Here is a 20,480-nt window from a genome sequence, read left to right on the forward strand (position 1 = left end):
GTTCCTACTTACATTTAAATACTGTTGCTACTGGTTATGGATGGATGCTCTTCCCACATTTCGCTACCAATTGGCGATACTGCTAAGGACCTCGGAATTATTCTTGTCTGTCTACCATCCAACGGCACCCATATCCTCCAGCCCTTGGACATTGGGTATTTTTGCCTTTCCAGACTAGTCTCAAATTTCTCATCGACAAACAGCTGTCGACCATGAGTGGTACCGTGGGCAAGCAGACAGCCTTGAGTGTTGCTGGCCTAGCATGGAACTATGCATGCTCAGAAAGTAGCCATTCTGCCGGCTTTAGTAGCTGTGGAATCTCCCGCTCTCGTGTGTGAATATACACGCTAAGCTAGAGAGCTCTGAGCGCAACGGTCTGCCTGCTTCACATAGAGAAGCTGCCTGGCAGCAAGTCTTGGATATCGTTCGACAGAAGCTCCCTATTCTGCCGACTCGAGCACTCAAAAAGGGCAAGAAAAAGCAGAAAGAGACGGGAGGCCATATTTTAACTCGTGAACTCCTCCAAAATAAAAAAAAGCTCAAGCAAACGTGCCAAGAAAAAAAGTAACCGACCAGCGCAGTAAGCCAGAATGAGGCTCCTGTGCAGATAATAACGGCAATACCACCAGTGATGGATGATATTCCAGTGGTGCCAGTAGTTGAGCCGTCAGCTATGATGTAGGCGTGGGTTTAACCGGTAGCGGTTGATAAACCTACCAAAACACAGCGTTTTTGTCAATATCACTTATGTCAGGTTTTCCTCCCTAATGCTGAAGCGTAATTACTTTAACAAATTTACAGTCTGCTACTCAGCCATTTCTCCTGATATGTGATTAGTGGGACTCGAATCCACAATATTTACTCGGAAGGAAAATGATTTACGAATTAATCTATAATCACAAAATAAATGTCAAGTCTTTTATTATTCCCCTTTTAAAATTTAACGGAAATACCAAATACCGCCTTTGGGTCCATTTATTTAAAATACTATATAAAGCAAAAAAAGGGATTCGAACCCTCTTGGCAAGATTAAACTCTACCATTGAGCTATTTTTGCTAAAAAGTGTCTACGAGCTACTGTAGCAAGCGCGGCATTTGAAATTCGGCGCTGGTAAAAACGTACGTATAACTGTCCTAAAATGCACTAATTGTTCTAATAATATTAGAACTAATTGTTCTAAAAGCTAATTGTTCTAATAAACTAATTGTTCTAATATTATTAGAACAATTAGTGCATTTTAGGACAGCTATACGTATATATTATCTGCTGACAGTACTTATCTTCGCCATAAAAAGCCTCCAGATAAGGAGCCCGCTTACATTATCAACTAGCGATCGTAATGACCAGCCGCGGTTCGCTTCGCTCGCGATTAAAAGATTGGATGTACTGGAGAGTGCAATCCTCGACTCGCTGGTGGGCTCGACGCTGGGCCCGCCTCCGCAAATACCGCGCGGGTTTGCTGCGGCTACGCGACCTCGCACCCGCTCGCCTCCGTTGGAAGCAAAATAGAATATCAAAGGTATTTGTTAGGGCATTTTGGAACAGGTTTATGTAGCCCCTGAAATTCATAATAAAAAGGCTACTAAACTGGCAGCAGACAATTTAGCTTGTAGGCCGTAGATTTTCATGACAATTTTTTCTACAAAAATCGCCCAACGTTTCAGCTTTCCAAGTGGCGTCTCAATTTATTTATAATTACTGGAGCTATCGGTTTTTTGTGCTGTCACTCTTGGACTTACAGTCAGGCTTGCCGTGTCTCTATAATAATTAATGCTTCACCTTGCAGGTCCGGGATTCAATAGGAGTTTTGCCCAATTTACATGTATCTTTGGGTCTTGTGGTCGAGTGGGATATAATACTGAATCGTAATATTATTTAGGGAAATTGTCAGTTTAGTAGCCCTGTCGGAGACGTATTGCCGGCTTTCTTGCCCCAGCAGCGACTGATGGATTCAAAACTGCCGGATATCCACACTTGTCTAAGACACACAAGTCAATCTGACCCATTTCTTATGCGTTGCATCCAGCCACGTGTTGCCAGCGCCGCAAACACAAATAATGCATTTAGCATCAGTATACAAATATCAGAGGCATGGATACAATTCTACAAATTTGTCTGACTCTCAATCTCTTAAAGAATGTAAGGAAGTCGGACCAACTTACATTCTTTTAGTAATCTGGAGTCAGAAAGCACGAGCTGTTAAACCTCTTCGCCACCTTCAGTGACCGAGCACTTCACGTGTTGGTCAAGACTGAGCCTTGTAACTTCGCCGTGTCAAAGTAGTTGGCGGTACGTTGTACATGCCTGCCCCGGGGACAGTGTGTTGAGCCCAGCTGGAGCTGTAGCGCGCTGCCGAAATAGAACGGAGCGCTGTGCTTCCAAGTTCCGGAGCTTTGCCATCGTCAGCTGGTGGAAGAAAAAGAGCCGTGTCCGGTCTCACAACACGAGCGTGTGCAACGCGACCGTTGTAACTGGCCCCATTGTCAGCACAAGTGTAATTTGGAGCCCGTCAGTCAACGTTCAGACCTCAAGAGCCGAGGCTGCGTCCAAGTAACAGCTCGAAGCCTCCAAGCGTAGACGCCTCTCGCTTCATTTACCCGTTTGAGCGGGTTTAGCGCTGCGCCCAGGGGCCGAGTAGTAGCTAAACCCGTCGTCTCCAGCCTTCAGAGCCCAAGAAACCATGGAGTCCGACGACTCCATGTCTGTGCTGCTTCCGATGGTGTCTTTGATGCTTCTGCTCGTGTTTGCGGGCGGTCTGTGGTTCCTCCGCACGCGCAACCAGCTACGAGGCGCGTCGCAGTCTTTCCTTGCCAGGTGCGTCGCTCCAACCAGCTCGAGAAGCAAATTTACAGTGTTCTTAACGCGTTGTTGCCCTTCTACCCATACAGAATGCTGCTCCAGGAGCAGGAAACCGTAACGAGACTAGATCTGGAGCGTGGAGAGGCACAAGCAGAGCGCTGGAAGTGCTCTGTGTGTGAATTCAGCAACGCGTTGGACCGTCCGACGTGTTTGCTGTGCGGAACAAAGAATTTCAAGAGAGAAGAACTGCCACGGCTCAAACAATCAATCGCAGGCAGAGACGAGCGTCTGAGCTCCACCAGCTCCATTACTATGCTCGCAAGGCCTTCACTGACAGCGCAAAGGTCTTCCATACTCAGTGTCGGCAGTAGGCAGTCGCTGCGCCCTCTACGACTCTCCACACTCAATCCGAGACAAAAGTACGCTCGACGACGGAAGGAATGGGTGCGTTGTCTCGGAGAAGACGGCGAGTCCGCCTTCTGGACCCGAGCGGACGTCGCTGCAGCTGCTAGGAGACTCACAGTCGTTCACGGCGCTGCAGCAGGGCACAGCGGCCGCGTGTCCGTAGGCTTCGTGACGCACATGGTGCGGCGCTCGTCCATGATGGGAGACGTCGGTCGCCTCACGTTCGCTGACGCTTCGCAGCTGGACGCAGCGGAGACGATCAGCGGCTACAAACTCACTGCGCGCGAGTTGGAGCTGCTGGACCGCGTGTCGAGACTGCCATTCCCCAAGAAATACACGTGGTTCTTGGAGAGAATGGGGGCGCTCTTGAGACCGTGGGAAGAAGGCCGCATTAAGCTTCGAGTCCAGCGTGAGCACATTCTCGTGGAGAGTATGGAGCAGCTGCTGGGTATCCAGCCTGAACATATCCACTTCCCTCTGCGCATTGAGTTCGTGGGGGAAGCAGGGATCGACGCTGGCGGGCTGCAACGGGAATGGTTCTCCATCTTGTTCGGTAGACTGCTCGACGACGAGCTGGGACTCTTCATGACGTGCCATCGACACACTCAAGCTGTGGCGATTAACCCTCACTCGGAAGACTGTACAGCTGACCACTTGCTGTACTTCCGAGGCATCGGGAGATTACTGGGCCGTGCCTTGTTGGAAGGACAGACCATGCAGGCGAGACTGTGTCTGCCCATTCTCAAGCATTTCCTCGGTACACCCATCACGTTCTCGGACCTGCAGTATGTAGACCCAGAAGTGTACACTAGTATGCTCTGGATCCGAGATAATGACGGTGTAGATGCCCTTGAGCTCACGTTCTGCGTTACCGAGCTACGTGCGGATGACGAAGTGATCACCATCGACCTGGTTCCCGAAGGAAGTGACAAACCCGTGACAGATGCCAACAAGACGGAGTTTCTGCACCTTAAGTTGCGCTATCTCATGCTCGACCGCTATGCGCCACAGCTCCAAGCTCTCTCGCTCGGACTGTTCGAGATCGTCCCTCAAGAAGCTCTTTTAGTCTTCGACTACCAAGAGCTGGAGCTTGTACTGTGCGGGCTGCCAGAGATCGACATGAAGGACTGGAAGAACAACACTGTAGTCGCCCCCAGCTTCAGTGACACCCCGCTGGTCGTCGACTGGTTCTGGGAAGTGGTCCAGGGCTTCTCGGAAGACGAACGAGCTCGTTTCTTGCAGTTCTCGACAGGCTCGTCGCGTGTACCAGTGCAAGGATTCAAGGGCCTGACGAGTTATGATGGACGCATCTGTCCCTTTTCGTTGAGGCCGCTGCCTAACCAAACGCGTGGCTTCCCAAAGGTTCACACGTGCTTTAACCGCGTCGAGTTGCCGTTATATACCACCAAGACCGACATGGAGACGGCTCTCTACGCCGTGCTTGATATGGAGTGGACCGAGTTCAGCGAGGAGTGAGGGGACCAAAAAGCTGGACACTTAAGTGCTGAATTGGACTATTTAATGCGATTGTGTTGAGTGACTTGTCTCGATTCTCTTGCTGTCATTTCCCATCGTCTTGCGCAGTCTCCCAAAGGCGATTTTCACCGTGCAGTACTACAGTTAAAGTAGGAAAGAAGCCAAGTCACCGACTGAACTACGAGCATCGTGCTGTCTTTAAGTCTCGAGAGAAGTCGCCAGGCAGTCGACAGTCTAGCGGACACCTTAAGGCAGTTGATGAACACGATGGCTGCGACTGGGCTGGGCGCAGATTCGCCGTCTCCACGGGCGTTGCCATTGCTAACCGCCAGTCCTGCGTTCGAAGAGGGAGACAAGAACGACTACAGGGCAGACGACGAGAAGGATTTTGGAAGCGAAGTGGACAACGGCTTCGACTTTACTCCTTCTGCGAACATTTCCTCTGCTGCTAGTGAGACAAGCGAAGACGTCAAGGGTGACGCAGAGAAGAAAGCAGAGGACGACGAAGAAGAGCAGATTATGGAGAATGTTCTGCTTGGTCTGGATGGAGATGTCACCGAGAAGGCTCTTGCAGATGCGAGTGCTGTGCAGAAGGTTGACGTTGCACGTCACACTGCTGTTCAAGACACAATTGTCGTCAAGAAGTACACGCAGGCTGTGCGTGGAGATGAGAGTTCGAAACATTCTACGGAGCTCGTGGCCGTGAGTGTGAGCACTTCGTCTGCTGTGGTTAATCAAGAAACGTCGCTAACGCTAGCATCAAGGGCCATTCCATCGGATGGTGAACAGGATTCAAGCAATGAGGATGTTGACATGGACGTGAAGATTCCAGAAGAGATTTTGTTCCCGAGTGATGATGACGAAAGTGACGACATTGCAGCGGAAGCAAGCGAGACTGCGGAGAAGACGAACGAGGAGGAGAAACCTGTGACTGATGATTTCACGAGTAAGAATTCATTATGTCAAGACAGCGAAGAAGTTCGTGGCGGGAAGAGCGGTGGACACGAGGAAGCTCAAGAAGACGCTCCAGCATCGTCCGATTCTGATGTTGCTGTGATCCAGTCGCATTCACCTGCGCACTCGGAGCCGAGTCTTGTTCCGGCTGCCACAATGGTAACGAAAGCTAGAAGCACGGAGACCCCACTGCCACTTTGCGACGCACTTGCTGGTACCCACCAAGAGCCTGCAGAGCTGACGGAGATTTCATCTTCGAAGGAGAATGGACAGGCCGACGAAGACATGGAGATCGATGAGATCGTGGATGAAACTCCTCAAAGCGCAGAGAACGAGGCTACTGAAGCAGAGCTGCAACCACCTGCACAGCAATCACAACCGGAAACGCGGCCCAAACGTTCTACACCGGCAAAGACAGGCAGTCCTTCTACAACGCCCGCTGCTCAGCCTAGTAGCAGCGAAAACCCTCCAAGAGACGAGTCTGCATCAGCTTTGAATCCGGATAGTGGCTCGAGCCCAAAGCGTCCGCGGAAGAGAACGGTGGCTCCTGTTCACACGCCAAAGCAGTCGAAGCAAGCTGCTTCGAAGAGGCGGAAGACTCTTCCGGTATCTGTTAAAGCCGGCGAATTTGGTGCTGAAACTTTGCTGCCTCTACGTCGCTCGTCACGGATCAAGGCTGAGCCTCCCAAGTTCGCACTCCCCGCTCAACAACTGTCGGATGCGACTGTAATGACTCACTTCGGTCGCAAGGCTGACAATGGGATGGCATGCAAGCATTGTGGCAAGGAGTTTACGGTATCACGCGGTCTTGCGGCGCGGCATCTCCAAGACTGTCCAGCGTTGGCATCCCACGAGAAAACTGCAGCTGCGTTACCAGCGCCTCCGACAACTGCACCAACCCACGCACAGTCGGCAAAGCCAACGCGTGAAGCAAGCGACCAGCTGGTGCAGTTAATGGGGTCTGGGGAACTCGCTAGCAAAGTGAAGGAGTCTTTCTTAGGATCCCCATTTTCAGGTCACGCTCCAGTGTCTCGCTTCCTGGGGCTTATCAGAAACGACGTCTCGGGGTTGAGGCACTTAAACGTGCAGAATTTACTCGATGCTATCGATGCCGACGATGGCCCTGCCGTGCAACTTCACCCGAAGCTTCCTGGTGTCCGTCGTAGCACTGGATCTCATGTCCTGGAGCCCGTATCCAGCGCAAAAGCTCGAGATCTGGAGAAATGTCCGCTTCGCTTTCCAGCCCCACGTGGTGTCGCTGAGCACTTCATTACGCCGTTAGCAAAGGAACTGGGTCTTGAGTACGCTATGGCTCGACACACGGCAAAGATAGTGAGCTGCCCCCAAGAAGAGACTGTGCTGGACTGGCAGTTCCATCGCTCCGAGACTGTGATCTTCCAACTGAGTGGGAAATCTTTGTGGAGAACGAAGAAGAGTTCAGTGGACTACCCAGTTGACTGTTTCCATCCCGCTTCATGGCAACTGGAAGATGTGGCACAAATTGCAAAAGGTCATTGTTTATCGTCGACGAGTGATGCCAGAGTGGGATTTTTGGCTCCTCCAAGTGGGGATTTTGATGTTTTCGATGAGAACGCGACTATGGCTGACGTCTCCGGTGAGACACAAAAGCATTTACTCAAGTCTGGGTCAGTTCTGTATCTTCCTGCTGGAGTGTGGTTCGAGACGGAGACACAAGGTGCCAATTCGCTGTGGCTTGAGGTGCAACTGGACTCATTTACGTACGAGGAGTTGGTGCTCTCAGCTGTGAAGCAACTTGCTTTAAGTGGCAAACAATGGCGAATGCGAGTCCAATTGTGTCCTGGCGATCGACACCAAATTCAACAAGCGCGACACCATGCAGAGGGCTGCATCCAGTCGCTGTGTAAGGAGATGAAAGAGATCAACGGGAGAGACGTACTCCCTGAATACTTGGTTACTCAGGACTTGCAGGAGCTGGTGGATCAAGGTCTCGTTCAGGTCACAAGCCAGACGGCCGAGTCGACGAGTCTTGCTGTGGATCTGACCAATCCGAGGTTCAAGTTGAAGCATGTGAAGGTCTTCCGAGACTCTACGTATCGCGTCAACCCGGTCGCTGTATTGATGAGTACAGACGAAATTCCTCACGTACAAGCACATCGCAGCGAGACTCCGAACTCTGAGGACACGACGCCTGCAAATATCTCGCAGACTCAGCATCGTGCCTTGAGAAAGACGCCTAAGCCGAAGCCGAAGCGCAAGCAAACGCTGCGAGCGATTTCTCACACTGACAAGCAAACGTACGTGCTGGACGATAACTTTGGCAACGACAAGAGACAATCTCGGCTGCACGTCAAGTTTCAGTGCTCGGCAGAGCAGTCGAAGTTTGTGGAATGGCTTCGAGGCCGTGGCAGCGAACTCTTTGATTTGGAGGAGTTTAGTCGCGGTGATGGCTTGTTGGTAAGCCAAGGGAACGGCCCAGCACGTTGTGAGGAGAGTGCGCGAAGCTTGTTGCGATTCCTGCACTTTGTCGGCTACGTTACTCAAGTGTAAGGCGCCGTAGGGAGTGTCTGAAATGGTCAAGAAGGACCCAAGGGATTATTTTTGAATGATGCAGATTTTTGCTATTTGGCTCGAACTTGAGTGTTGACATGTCGTTGTGCTATCACTAACGCTGTACTTAAAACAGGTCGCAATTCTGGACGAACATTCTGCTCAGATTTTATTTATTGAGCATCTCGTCGAACGGAACAAGTTGCCTCGGTCTTCACTTGTCGTGGGTCTACTTCACCTGGCCCTGTGTCATGGTCCTCTTGCGCATGAGGAAAAGCAGTTTCTTAGTCTTGAGAGTGATCCGGTGGTCAACTAGTCGGACACCTTCAAAGACGCTAAAGCCTGCGATGTACTGGAAATCGTCTTCCAGCGGTGTCGGGTCCTTGGCTGTCAGTAGATAGTCATACTGCTTGAGCTGCTCAGTGGTAGCTACTGACTCGTCCTTGGAGTACCTGAGCATGGTTCGTAAGTTAGTAAGCTTCAACGACTCGGGAAGAGCAGCATACGAACCTCCAAGTGGGGAACTCCTCTCCAAAACGAGACACCCCCGTCATCGCAGCAGGAACGTCAATATGAACACTGCGAGGCAAGTCACGCTCCTTCGCAGCGATTTGGTGCAATCGCACGAACGCTTCACCACCTGGGGAGTAATGCAGCGTCAGAATGAGCCACTATTGGTGAATAAGAAGATCAATTCGCACCTGGGTAATTGGACTGAGCGGCCGTGAGCAGGAACAAAGTGCCGAGGATTGTGACGAAGAGGCATCCGACAGCACCAACAAACGGAAGAAGCGCCTGTGAAAGAAAAAAAAACACACATTAACAATTGAGCAGCTTCGTACCAAACGAAGTGATAAAGTATCGCTTACCTTGCTTCTGCTGCGATACAGCTTGGCCAGTCCCTATGCAGCGAAGTGCACAACAAGGCGGGTAAGTCTTGCAAGCTCACCAATACCCAAAAGCTCAAGACATACATACCACAGCTGACACCATGTTCAGAATAGGGATCGCATTGAAGATGAAGCGCAGCTCCTTGTGAGGTAGGAGCGAGAAGAGTCCCAGGTAGACGAACACAGGCCACACCAGAGAAAAGACGCTCCAGTCGAGAAACGGCGCCGTCTTAAATGACCACGTAATATCGTGCAACGAGCGGCTCCTCAGGAGTGTCGGAAGTAAAGTGCTGTCGTTTTCACACAGACCGACAGTGTACCAGTGAGTTTTCAGCCTTCCGCTCCAGCTCTACCCAGAACACGAACCTGAGGCCAAGCGGGATGAGCAAAGCTGTCATCTGTAGAGCACGCGGCAGTGCGGAGGTAAAATACCACAGCGGTGGACTCACCCCCCACTCGCTGCTCTTGTTCTGCACCGTGTTGAACCACAGCACCTCGCCCTCAGGCCACAGCCATCGTTGCCAGAAGTAAGAATCCACTAGCACTGTCAGAGCTAGAGACACCATCCCCGACGACAGTCCCCACCCAATCATCCGCAAGAAAGACACTCGGCGCGACAGCAGCATACTCAGCACTAAGGGAGCGAACAAGACGATCGTGTCTGCTCGGAATACTACCGTCGTGAAGGTGAACAGGAACACACAACGCTGCCACTTGCCCTACCAATGAACAGTAAATATAACGATCAATACCTCATCGTTGCATTTATTTACTACGCCCACCACGTACCCGAAGCCAGAAACCCAGTCCAAGCAGCACCAGTGCCTACGACAGTTATGAAGCCAAGCTTGTAAGTGGTCCTTGTTCTACCTCATTCAACATCGTCCTACTTTTCGTACCAGCGCATACACATTGGGTAGAGTGCGCGTCATGTAGAACAGCAAATGGAACTGGCAGGCACAGATCAGCAGCAAGAACCGACTCACGTCACGACCGAATCGCATTCCCACGCCGTCACTGAAGAAGACCAGGCTTCCTAGTGTCATCATCCCCAATACCCAGCGCGTTGCCAGTTGCATCCAGAACTTCGGGCCCCCAACAGTTTCAAGGACCCAAACAATGGGGCGACTCACACCCGCCACCACCAAGGAGCCCAAAAAGGTGCGAGGAACTACCCCTGGAAACTCCACATGGTCAAACTTGTCTACATTGCGCACCCCAAATGCCAGTAGATCGTGCGTTGCCTGTAGATTAAAACTCTCCTCAACTTTTGCGAAGGGACAGATGAACAGGTACGCCGTTACAGCCAAAGCCACCAGCAGTTCCGCACGGCGGCCACGCATCAGGAGCGTCATCGCTGTGTCAATAACTGAGGACGAGAATTGATTTTATACCGGTAGTTTAGAACCCAAGTCATTAAACCAGAGTCACGTTTTAATACCAGCACATATTATTGGATAATATGGACTACCGTCTTACCGCGTACTAGACGCCTAGGCGTTCTAATGTTATAGAACGCCTACTGGGCGGTGTATTCCTGTAGTACGCCTAGGCGGAATAATTCGAGGGAGTATCTCAAATGAGACGAACGCGATCACCTAGGTGGTTTAAATGAGGGAAAAGGAAAATCGAGATGAGCACGATCACCAGCACTGATAATGTATTATACATGAAAGCCGTTAACCTCGAGAAAGTAGTAATGACCGATTCGAGCCATACAAATGGTTTTAACTGGGTCGTCGACGCTGTACGCGAATGCTTCGACAACACGGCAATCCTCGTCCAGAGTTTTCACTTCAATATTGCAACGATGCTTGCGAACGGCGGCAAACAACTCAAGCTCGCCGCCTGGAATCTCTCCATCTTGTAGCGCCTTCAAATATGCTTCGTCGAAAAGGCCATCTAGATCTTCTAAAGTCTTCATGTACTGGATCAAGGAAGCCACATAATCCGGTGTGTCTGCGCCAATGCCATGCTGCATCAGAAAAACTAGCTCCTTCGGATATCTTCAGGGATGTACCATGCCGGGTTTGCAATACACAGCTCCTCGCGATTGTCAACATTCGACACAAGAGCTTGGTATCGCTGATGCCACTCATCCATGCTGATTTTGCCACTAATAAGCTGTCTGAGAGGCGGATGCAGCATTTCCATGCTGAAAGCTGACCTACGAACAAGCCCACATAGCTCGAAAGCATGAGAAATCTCCTCACTCGTTTTGCTTGCTGCCCATTCAAGCACCCATTCGGCGACTTTAAAGTACTTTGGTACTTTTGGATTACCAGCAGGCGTTTGAAGCGCCGAGTCACACAGTGCTTGCGCAATGTAAGTGTCATACTTGTTCCGATAAAATTCTTGAAAGCTGCGCTTAACGGCAACATCCAGCGGCTGGCAGAGACTCGTAAGGTTGGGTGGGACTAACAGCACATGAACGTTGTAGTTGCGAAGCCGTTGCTCATCAAACATTTTGACATGCGCCGCGTAGGAATCGATGATGTACAGGACGTGCTGGCGATACAACTTTGTCTCTTGGCGACCGCAAATGACTTGTTTAGCGTGCTCTAACAAGATTTCATCGCTCCACATTCCGGAATTGTTAACGTCTACCATGACGCCTGGTGGACACACAGGTTTCTTCTTCAACTTCGAGAGCAACAAGTGAGGGGTCAAGATTTGGCCGTCTCCAGTGATCGAGAATGTTGCAGTGAAGCGTTTGTGGCTCGTTCCGCCTTTTCGCAGCAAGACCTCACGTGAGCCTTTGGTCGTAATTGTTGTTTTCGGTTCGGTCTCGAAATACCTCGGAACCTGATCCATGTTAATGACATTGCAGGGTTGAATGTTGTGCTTTTCAATGAGAGCTTGAGCCTCATTGATAAAGGCAAGACAAATAGCTGCAGCATCGACCGGAAGCGTTCTGGTAGTTGTTTGGCGGCGGGACACTAGATTGTATCGGGTTTTGAGGCGGTCCAGCCACCCCGAAGATGCTTTGAATGGGTCGGGCTGCTTATCGGAGTCGACAACTACCAACTTGCTGTGAAGGTTGAGAGCTTGAAGTTGTATATACTTGTCTTTGACACGCAGTCCTTTGTTATTTCTCTCAATGATCCACTCGTGAAGGTCCTTCTCCAGTTGTTGATGCTGTGGGTTTCTACCTGCTCCAGGCAGACGCCGAACTGTTCGTGTCGCTACTTGTCGGTCTTTGGAAGCGGCATGAAGCTTCTCTCGGTTGCGGTGCCAATCGCGAACCAACGATGGAGACGTCAATTCGTACTTCTTAGCAAGCGCGTTGAACCCACACCCTTTAACGTTGAACTTGTACACGCTGATTACATGCAGCTTGAACTGTAGGCTATAGCTGGAGCGTTTTGAAGGCATGCTTGTGCGTGTTTTTGAGCAAAATGGGAACTGCCAAGGCATTGAAGGAGGCAAAACCAGCTCGGTCGGACAGCGTCGGCCATCCATCGGCAAAACCAGCTCGGCCGGCCAGCGCCGGCCATCCATCGATGAACACAAGTTTTAGCTTGCCGTATGTGCTACTACCACATGGTCATGCTAGGCGTTGTATTTGAATAGGCGTTCAATACGAGGGATTCTTCTCTCCAAAATGATTTTGACTTGATCGTATTAAACGCCTAGGCGTCTAGTACGCGGTAAGACGGTAGTACAATGTACTCTTTCGGTAAACTGCCAGTTTAAGTCAATCGGATCATATTAAGACCGACCAATTGCAATTACAGATGCAGTGGATTCGCTATAATTAGAAAGGCAGACGATTCCACTTATACCTCTCAGTTTCGATCTCGCTTCCAACCGCTTCCAACCATGAAGTGCCGCAAGGCTTACAGCATGTGAGGGGGTCACACAGCACCTTGCGCTAGAGGAAATTATCTTCCGAGAGTATACAAGCTCTCAGTGAACGGCAGTTCACAGGTCCCCTCTTTAATTAAAGAGAGCGAAGTGACCTAAATAAGGTAGATTGTAAACTAAGTATATTTATAGGTAGGTTAAGCTTGGGTTTAATACAAACTATAAGTTACCTATAGAAATGCAATGTCATTTAACCAATGGTTGGCTTTGAACGACCTTGGTACCTTGTACCAAATATCCCGGAGTATGACGTGTCATACACCTGAAGTGTGAAGTGTCACACTTCATGTAACCAGGGTACACTTAGGGCTACGTACCCCGTTACATCCTCCCCCACTTAGGTTCGGTTTACCGACCAATCAGAATGAAGAGGTGTTCGTCACAAACTCTCATTCTCAAATTCAAAACCATCGACTTGGCCGCGCGAGCGCGGCGGAGGCTCACTTCACAGTTAGAGCCTCGAGCAGCAACCTGTGTGCTCTTCGTCTAGGTCTCCACTTCGACCGTTATCATGCCTCGTGGCACTGCAAAGAGCGGTGCTAAGACACGCTCCAAGGCTGCTGCCGGTAAGGCGCAAGCCAAGAGCACTAAGCCTCACGGCAAAGGCTCTGCACTCAAGGAGGCTACTCAGGTGGCCTCCGAGGCGATCGGATCCTCGGGTGACGCGGCTGTGGACAAGCGCGCAAGCAGACGCCGCAGTCCGTCGCCCTCGTCTTCAGACAATAGTCCGAACCCTCGGTTCGTAGAACGTGAGTTCAACTCGGGCAGTGAAGACGATGCCGAGTCCGAGAGCACTCATGATGCTCCTGCGGGCTCTGTGGGAGGGCACAGCCCAGTGCCCAGTGAGCACAAAGATGACAGCGTGCAGTCGCCCGCTAGTGATCACGGTGATCACAGTCCCAGGACCTCTGCGCGCTCTGAGAGTCCGGCCGTCAAGGCTAAGGGCGCTCCCAAAGCCGGTGGCGATGAGGAAGAGAATCCTCGCAAACGTCTCTCGCTTGCCGAGGGTCTTGCGCGCGCTAAGGCCTCTAAAGCCGAAGGCGCCAAGCCCTCAAAGAAGCGTACAGCCTCTAAGTCTCCACTCCGCGAGGAGAAGTAGACTCGACGCTCCTATCAGAGTCTCTTCGGCTTCTCGGATGAAGAGGAGGAGAAGGAGGAAGAAGAGGAGGAGGAGGAGGGTGCTATCGTTGAGCCCCGGGAGGTCTCGAATGACCTCGACCAGCAGCAGGAGGAATTTTAAGCTGCCCAGCGTGTGCATGGGGGTTCGGTGGCGGCACCCGTCAGGCAGGGAGCTGCCATCAACTCAAGAGGGTATTGGCCTCCCGAGGAGAGCTCTGGGGCTGACCTCTTCTTAGAGGTCCTCGTCGCTCCTCGTGGCCTCGTGGGCGGCCACACTTCTAGGGGCATCTATGAACGAGCCCTTGTTCAGAAAGAACAGTTGTTCGTCGACAACTTGGAGGCTGCTCGGTGTGTGCTTCTCGCGCCACACCACACTTTCCTTAAGGACTTCACGACTTGTCGTAAGAAGCCCGAGACCCGGGGTGGTCTCTATTATGTTTGGGGATACCCCTAGGTTATGCCCGAGAACTGTCCCACGTGGAGGACATGTTCTGGGCGTGGGTGGAGACTCTCAAGTACTCGCCCACGGAGTTATGGGAACTCCATGAAGATCAGCAGCAGTCCCACATCCTGGACCAGCGTGATCTTCGTGTGAGGTTTGCCCACTTGATCGGCAAGCATATGCTGCCAAGGGACTCCCCTAAAGCGCGCGGCTTCTAGCGCTCACGATGAGCGCGGGTACGGTATGTATTCATCGACCGTACCCCGTTCGGGCAAGAAGCCCCGGACTACTTATGAAGCTGCCGCCGCTTCTGTTCCAAGATTGCGACAGCCTTCGGGCAGTCAATCAGGAGCCGTTCAATCGGCTCCCACGAGTTCTCGGAGTGGGCATAACCCCTCCACTTCACGAGGAGCTGTCGCTTACCGCGACACCGTTGCTCCTCGAGGATCCGCTCCACGTGGAAGTGGACTTCTCCATTCCGGTCAAGCAAGGGCGGAGGTGCCCTCGTACGAGTACGAGTACTCGGCGCCTCCCGAGAGCCACTCTCGTCCGAGTGCTCCGACTGCGGGTCCGACACGGGACCCTGAGGTTGACCGCCTCCGTCAACGTGTCCTCGTGCTTGAGATTGCACTTGGCCTTGGGACTGGCGGTAATGCTGCCGCCCAGGCCGGGAATCAGGGCGAGCTCGCTCGTCTTGCGGGTCGCCTGGACCTGGTGGAGCGAGAGGTCGCGACTCTGCACCTGCGGGTGGATCGCCGGGCCTCTTCGTCCGATTTGGACGAGGCCTTTCGCATGATCCGACGGATCGAGGCTTTGTTGCCACGTCCGGAGCCGACTGCGGCACACTCCCAGACGTACGCGTATGGTGCGTACCCGGCGTACTTAGCGTACTCGGCGTATGGCGCCGGGGTCCGTTCGTATGGAGCCCCTCCGGCGTACGGCCTTGACCGTAGCCTTGCCGTCCCGACCGAGGCTTGGGTGCCTGCTCCGGCGTCCTCGTCGACGACTATGACCGGCCCTCGCTTCGAGGAGCTGGGTCAAGGGGGGACTGCGAGTCAGCAACCCCCTGCAGGTCAAAGTACCGCTTAAGACGTCCGACATAGAACGTCGGGTGCGTCGTCATTGACTTTGGAAGGTCGATGGTGTACGACGCACCATGCCTGGCCAGGACTGCAAAAGGTCCGATGAAGCGGTGCTTCAGTTTGTTGCTGCCGACAGAGCTAACAGTGTCAAGAGGTAGGTTCCTCGTGTCTAGCAACACTAAGTCACCAATCTCAAATATACTTAAGTTTCCTTTTCCTTGTTTGTCTGAGTACTCCTTTTGTTTATCTTGGGCCGCTGCCATGGCATCGCGGACCCTGCTGACAATGTTCAGCTTGGTATCCATAAAGGGTTCCACCTGCTTCCGCAGCGAAACTGGTCTCACATCCGAGACCTGGGAGGAAAGGGCTTTCCGAGCCTCTCCCCCACTTAGAATAAAGGAGTCAGTGTCTCCTCGAAGAGTGAGAGGCACTCTGGGGTGGCGGAAGCCGTTCAAGTAGAACGGCGTGAACCCCGTGGACGCGTGCACCGCGTTGTTGAGCGCAAACTCAACAGCTGGAAGCTGCGTCGACCACGTACGTGGCGCTGCCGCGCACACACTGCGCAGAGTGTCCTCGAGCACTCAGTTGACGCGCTCTGTTTCGCCGTCGGTCTGCGGATGGTCCGCAGTGGACATCTGCAGACGAGTTCCCAGTAAAGGGAACAGTGTTTTCCAAAACGCGGCAGTGAACCCGCGGTCTCGGTCCGAGACAATCGTCTCCGGGAGACCGTGATAGCGGAACACGCCATCGACGAACAACCTTGCGGTTTGTTCGCCCGTTACAGTGACGGGAACTGGAGCAAGATGGACCATCTTGCTCAGCCGACACACGAATACCAAAATTCCGGTGTTGTCGTGTCCGTCGGCGGGAAGCCCAAAGATGAAGTCAAGACTCATCGACTTCCAACAATCAGCCGGTACGGGCAGGCTCTGAAGTGGAGCCGAAGAGTGCCCTGCGGGTTTGACCCGCTGACATGTTTCACATGTCTTGACGTACCGGGCGACCCACTTGTACATGTGGGTCCACCAGAAGGACTGAGAGACCGACAGAAAGGTCTTCTCGCGGCCCAAGTGGCCGCTGGAGGGCGCGTCATGCGCCTCCGCGAGGATGTCGAGCTTCAGATCCTCGTCGTTGGGTACGACCACCCGTGGAGGATCAATGGGCTCCACCCGATAATAGAGGAGGCCCTCCTTCAACTCATATCGGTGGAGCCGTGAGCGCTGTCGCGACGAGAGCCAGTCGGACTTCGCGCTCGTTCCGGCCATAAGGAACTTGACGATAGGCGCGACAGCCTCATCGTCCCGATACGCCATGCGTATCCGATCATATAGATCCGTTGTCACCCGCGTGATGTGGGCCAACTCATAGTCAGGACGCCGAGAGAGGGCGTCCGCAAGCACGTTGAGCTTGCCCTGCTTGTATTCGACGCGGAAGTTGTATTCCGCGAAGAAGGACAGCCACCTCGCCATCCTTTGGGAGAGGTGAGGCGAGTTAGTCGCCGTCCTCAAGGACGCGTGGTCTGTGTAGATCACAAAGGGTTTAGAGCCCAAAAGGTGAACACGAAACTTCACAAGGGTATATTTCATTGCCAAGAGCTCCTTGTCGTGAACAGAGTAGTTCCGCTCGGCGGCTTTGAGCTGCCTGGACTGGAACGAGATGACTCGTTCATGTCCAGCCGTGTCAGCCTGCAGCAATGCACATCCGATGGCGTAATCGGAGGCATCGCAGACGACGCTAAACGGCTTCGTCTCGTCCGGCAGGGCCAGGACAGGGGCCTCTTGGATACTGGCCTTGATGCTGTCAAAAGCATCCTGGTGCTCTTGCTCCCAGCGCCAGTCGACGTCCTTCTGAAGGAGGCTCGACAAGGGCTTAGCGAAGCCCGCGTAATACTTGTGAAGGTAGTTGGCCAAGCCCAACCACTTTCGAAGATCCTTCTGGGATCGGGGCGTCGGCCATGCTGCTATGGCCTTGACCTTGTCTGGGTCAGCCCGAACGCCCACGTTGCTTACGAAGCAACCGAGAACTTTGATCTCTGGTGACGCGAAAACGCACTTGTCGATGTTGGCGTAGAGCTTGTTCGCTCGCATCACGTCCAACACTCGACGGAGGTGTCCTAGATGCACCTCCATGGCCGTCTTGCCTCCCTCGGCACGGCTATGGGCGAAAATGTCGTCGAAGTACGTCTGTACGAAGGTACGCAAAGGGCGGAACAATTGCGTCACCAGGCGATTGAACGTCGCCGGGGCGTTAGACAAGCCCTGCGGCATGACGGGCCACTCCCAAAGCATGCCGCTTGGAGTGCTTACCGCGGTGAGCGGGATGTCACTCTCGCGCATCAGGATTTGGTAGTATCCGTCTACCAAATCCAGCGCACTGTACAGTACGCTCCCGGCCATGTTGTTCAACAACACATCCTTTCGTGGGATTGGTGTTTGGCCCGGCACCGTTGCGTTGTTCAGCTTGTAATAAGCGTGAACCAGACGCCACTTTCCGTTCGGCTTACGAACGCAGCAAGTCGGCGTCGAGTGCGGGGATTTCGACTCCCGCACCATGCCTGCCTTCACTTTCGCGGCGAAGAAGGCATCAATGACCTCGCACTGTTCGCGCGGGAGAGGCCATTGCCTCGTGACACAATACTTTGTGCCGGGCACAAGGTCAATCTCGTGCCATACGCCTCGATCCGGTGGGAGTTGGGTCGGTGGGTGTTTGTTCACCACGTCCGCGTACTCCGTCACCAAAGGATACACCGGATCCTTGGGGTTCTTGAGAATCTCAGAACCCAAGCGCGCCTGACGCTGCTTGTTCATGTCTTCCAGGACGTTCTCGTCCAAGACAGAGGAGGAGTTCAGCTCCTCCTGAGTGGTCTCAGGTCTCATGAGTACCATCTCAGCAATCTCTCCAGCCTTGCGGTTGGTCAGGAAAGACTCAGCCGTCATTTTCTCGAGGTGCAGTATCTCTGCAACCTCTGGCAACGGTTCCAAGTGGACACCAGATGCCTTGACGGGTAAACCTGTCTCGCCATCGAAGATGTGATAACACTCTTCCACCGGCCTTGTCGGAGGAGCCCGGGCCCTGGACGCCGAGTCGCTTGAAGCGACGTCGATCGGAACGAAGGTCGGATCCGACTTGAGGCGGCGGCGGCGTCTTTGTCGACGGCGTCTGTGACGGGGAGCTTTGCTGCCCACGTCTAGGGATGTCGTCGCTACGACATCCAAGGCACTCGTGGCCTCGTGTGGTACTGTTGTACCCACACAGGAAGCGTGTTCAACGCCTTCCTCTTCAGTTAAGGTCTGGGCGACCGCGTGTGGACATGTGTTACCCACACAGGAAGCGTATCCGACGTCTTCCGCTTCAGTTATGGTCTGGGCGACCGTGAGTGGAACTCTGTTACCCACTCTGACCACGCTGTTCTCAGTGTTCATGACAGCTGCAGTTGTCTGCGGAACTAAGTTACCCGCCTGTGGACCTAAGTTACCCACTTGGCCAGCGCCTCTTCTGGGCGCGGCCACCTTCAAAACATCCTCGGAGTCGTCATATACGTCGACGACTCCCAAGCATCTGCCGGATGCTTTGGTACCCTGGCAGCCCTCGCGGGCGCCCCGGGTCCTGACAGAGGTGGGAACACGACTCACCAATGCTCTGTCGGACTGCGCAGGGCGGCTGGCACCGATTGCCTTGCCTCGCCAGTCGATCCAGGGCTCGTGCTTCTCAAGCCAGGGCATGCCCAGGATCATATCATATGGATCCATATCGAGAACTGAGCTGTTCGAGGCTGTCAAAGCCTTCAAACCTGACAGCCAGATCCTCTTGGACGTTGGGGACAGTGACGACCTTCCCGTCGGCCAGTCGCACTGACACCGTCCCGTTGTCCTTGCTTTCTCTCAAAGCATCGGACAACTTGTTGCTGTTACGAGCAACCGTCTGGCGGCGTGCGAAATTCTTCGACGCCCCAGAGTCGATCAAGATTCTAAAGGGATGATCGTATCCCCGTACACATCCGTGTACTACGAGCAACCCGCCGCTGCTCTTCGCCGATTCGAGAGTGCGAAGACTCTCAGGGGCTAAGTCCCCGTGGTACGCGCCACCCGCGCACCCATCACGAAGACTTAGTTCTTCCCCAGTAGGGAGCCCCGCCCCTACTGGTTCCCGGCGTTCCCCTGTCCCCGGGATCCTGGCTTCTGCCAGCGACCCTAAACTACGGGCTTGGGAAAGGACCGTCTGCGGAGTCTTTCCGCGGGGCAGTCACGCTTGAAGTGGCCCATCTTCCCACAGCCGAAGCAGCGGATGTCACGCTGTTCGGCGGACCCGAGTTCCATGGGAACTGGTCCGTTGGGGCTTGTTCGACCGGGAGCCGACAAGGAACACCCAGGCCACGCTGAGGCCGGCGTACGCGCCTGGCGATGGCTGTACTCTTCTTGAAGAGCCACTTGAATCGCCTCTTCAAGGGTGCTTGACTGCACCCAAAACAGCTGAGTGCGTGCGGGGCCCACTCGAAGGCCGTCCATGAACACAGTCATCTTGATGTGTTCGTTGAGTGGGTTTCCCACTAGGGACGCCGTGAGCTCCCGTATCTCTTGCACAAACCCGTGCAGTTCGCGCCTTCCTTGTTTACACGCGAGGAAGCGCGAGTGCTGGCGGTACTCGTAGTTCGCCGGGAGGAACGCGGCTCGGAGCTGTTCGCACAGCTGAGCCCAGGATGTGAAACATCCAGGGGATGTTGCTTCCCGAGTGTACACCCAACTCTTAGCACGACCGCTAAGGTTGGAGAGTGCAAAAGCAACACGCAGTTGCTCGGTCGAGATCAGAGCCGCGTCTATCGCGAGCTCTACTTCTCGGATCCAGAAGTGAAGGTTCTCGCCTTCCTTCCCTTCATACGGCTTAGCCTTCAGCCGTATGGCTTCGGGTGAGGCGGATTT

General features: G+C 53.3%; 3 protein-coding genes and 1 pseudogene across 4 annotated transcripts; 2 read left to right on the forward strand and 2 right to left on the reverse strand.

The window, feature by feature from the left end:
* Window positions 1–828: 828 nt before the first annotated feature.
* PITG_27266 lies at window positions 829–900 on the reverse strand (annotated as a pseudogene). The gene has a single exon. The product of its transcript is annotated as a tRNA-OTHER (tRNA).
* A 1,781-nt stretch (window positions 901–2,681) lies between these two features.
* PITG_10836 (HECT E3 ubiquitin ligase, putative) lies at window positions 2,682–4,681 on the forward strand (the record flags this gene model as incomplete). Its single annotated transcript, XM_002901609.1, has 2 exons — window positions 2,682–2,815; window positions 2,890–4,681. The coding sequence occupies 2 exons, from the start codon at window positions 2,682–2,684 to the stop codon at window positions 4,679–4,681; spliced, it is 1,926 nt and encodes a 641-aa protein (XP_002901655.1).
* A 258-nt stretch (window positions 4,682–4,939) lies between these two features.
* On the forward strand, window positions 4,940–8,618 carry PITG_10837 (uncharacterized protein; the record flags this gene model as incomplete). The annotated part of the gene is made up of 1 exon (XM_002901610.1): window positions 4,940–8,618. One exon carries the CDS (start codon window positions 4,940–4,942, stop codon window positions 8,162–8,164), a length of 3,225 nt encoding a protein of 1,074 aa, XP_002901656.1.
* PITG_10838 (dolichyl-P-Man:Man(7)GlcNAc(2)-PP-dolichyl-alpha-1,6-mannosyltransferase, putative) lies at window positions 8,394–10,409 on the reverse strand (the record flags this gene model as incomplete). Its single annotated transcript, XM_002901611.1, has 8 exons — window positions 8,394–8,616; window positions 8,675–8,804; window positions 8,866–8,959; window positions 9,034–9,066; window positions 9,143–9,344; window positions 9,415–9,767; window positions 9,844–9,879; window positions 9,954–10,409. The coding sequence occupies 8 exons, from the start codon at window positions 10,407–10,409 to the stop codon at window positions 8,394–8,396; spliced, it is 1,527 nt and encodes a 508-aa protein (XP_002901657.1).
* Between the last annotated feature and the right edge of the window lie 10,071 nt (window positions 10,410–20,480).

This window comes from Phytophthora infestans, genomic scaffold (genome assembly GCF_000142945.1).
Source record: "Phytophthora infestans T30-4 supercont1.20 genomic scaffold, whole genome shotgun sequence".
NCBI classification, from domain to species: domain Eukaryota; phylum Oomycota; class Peronosporomycetes; order Peronosporales; family Peronosporaceae; genus Phytophthora; species Phytophthora infestans.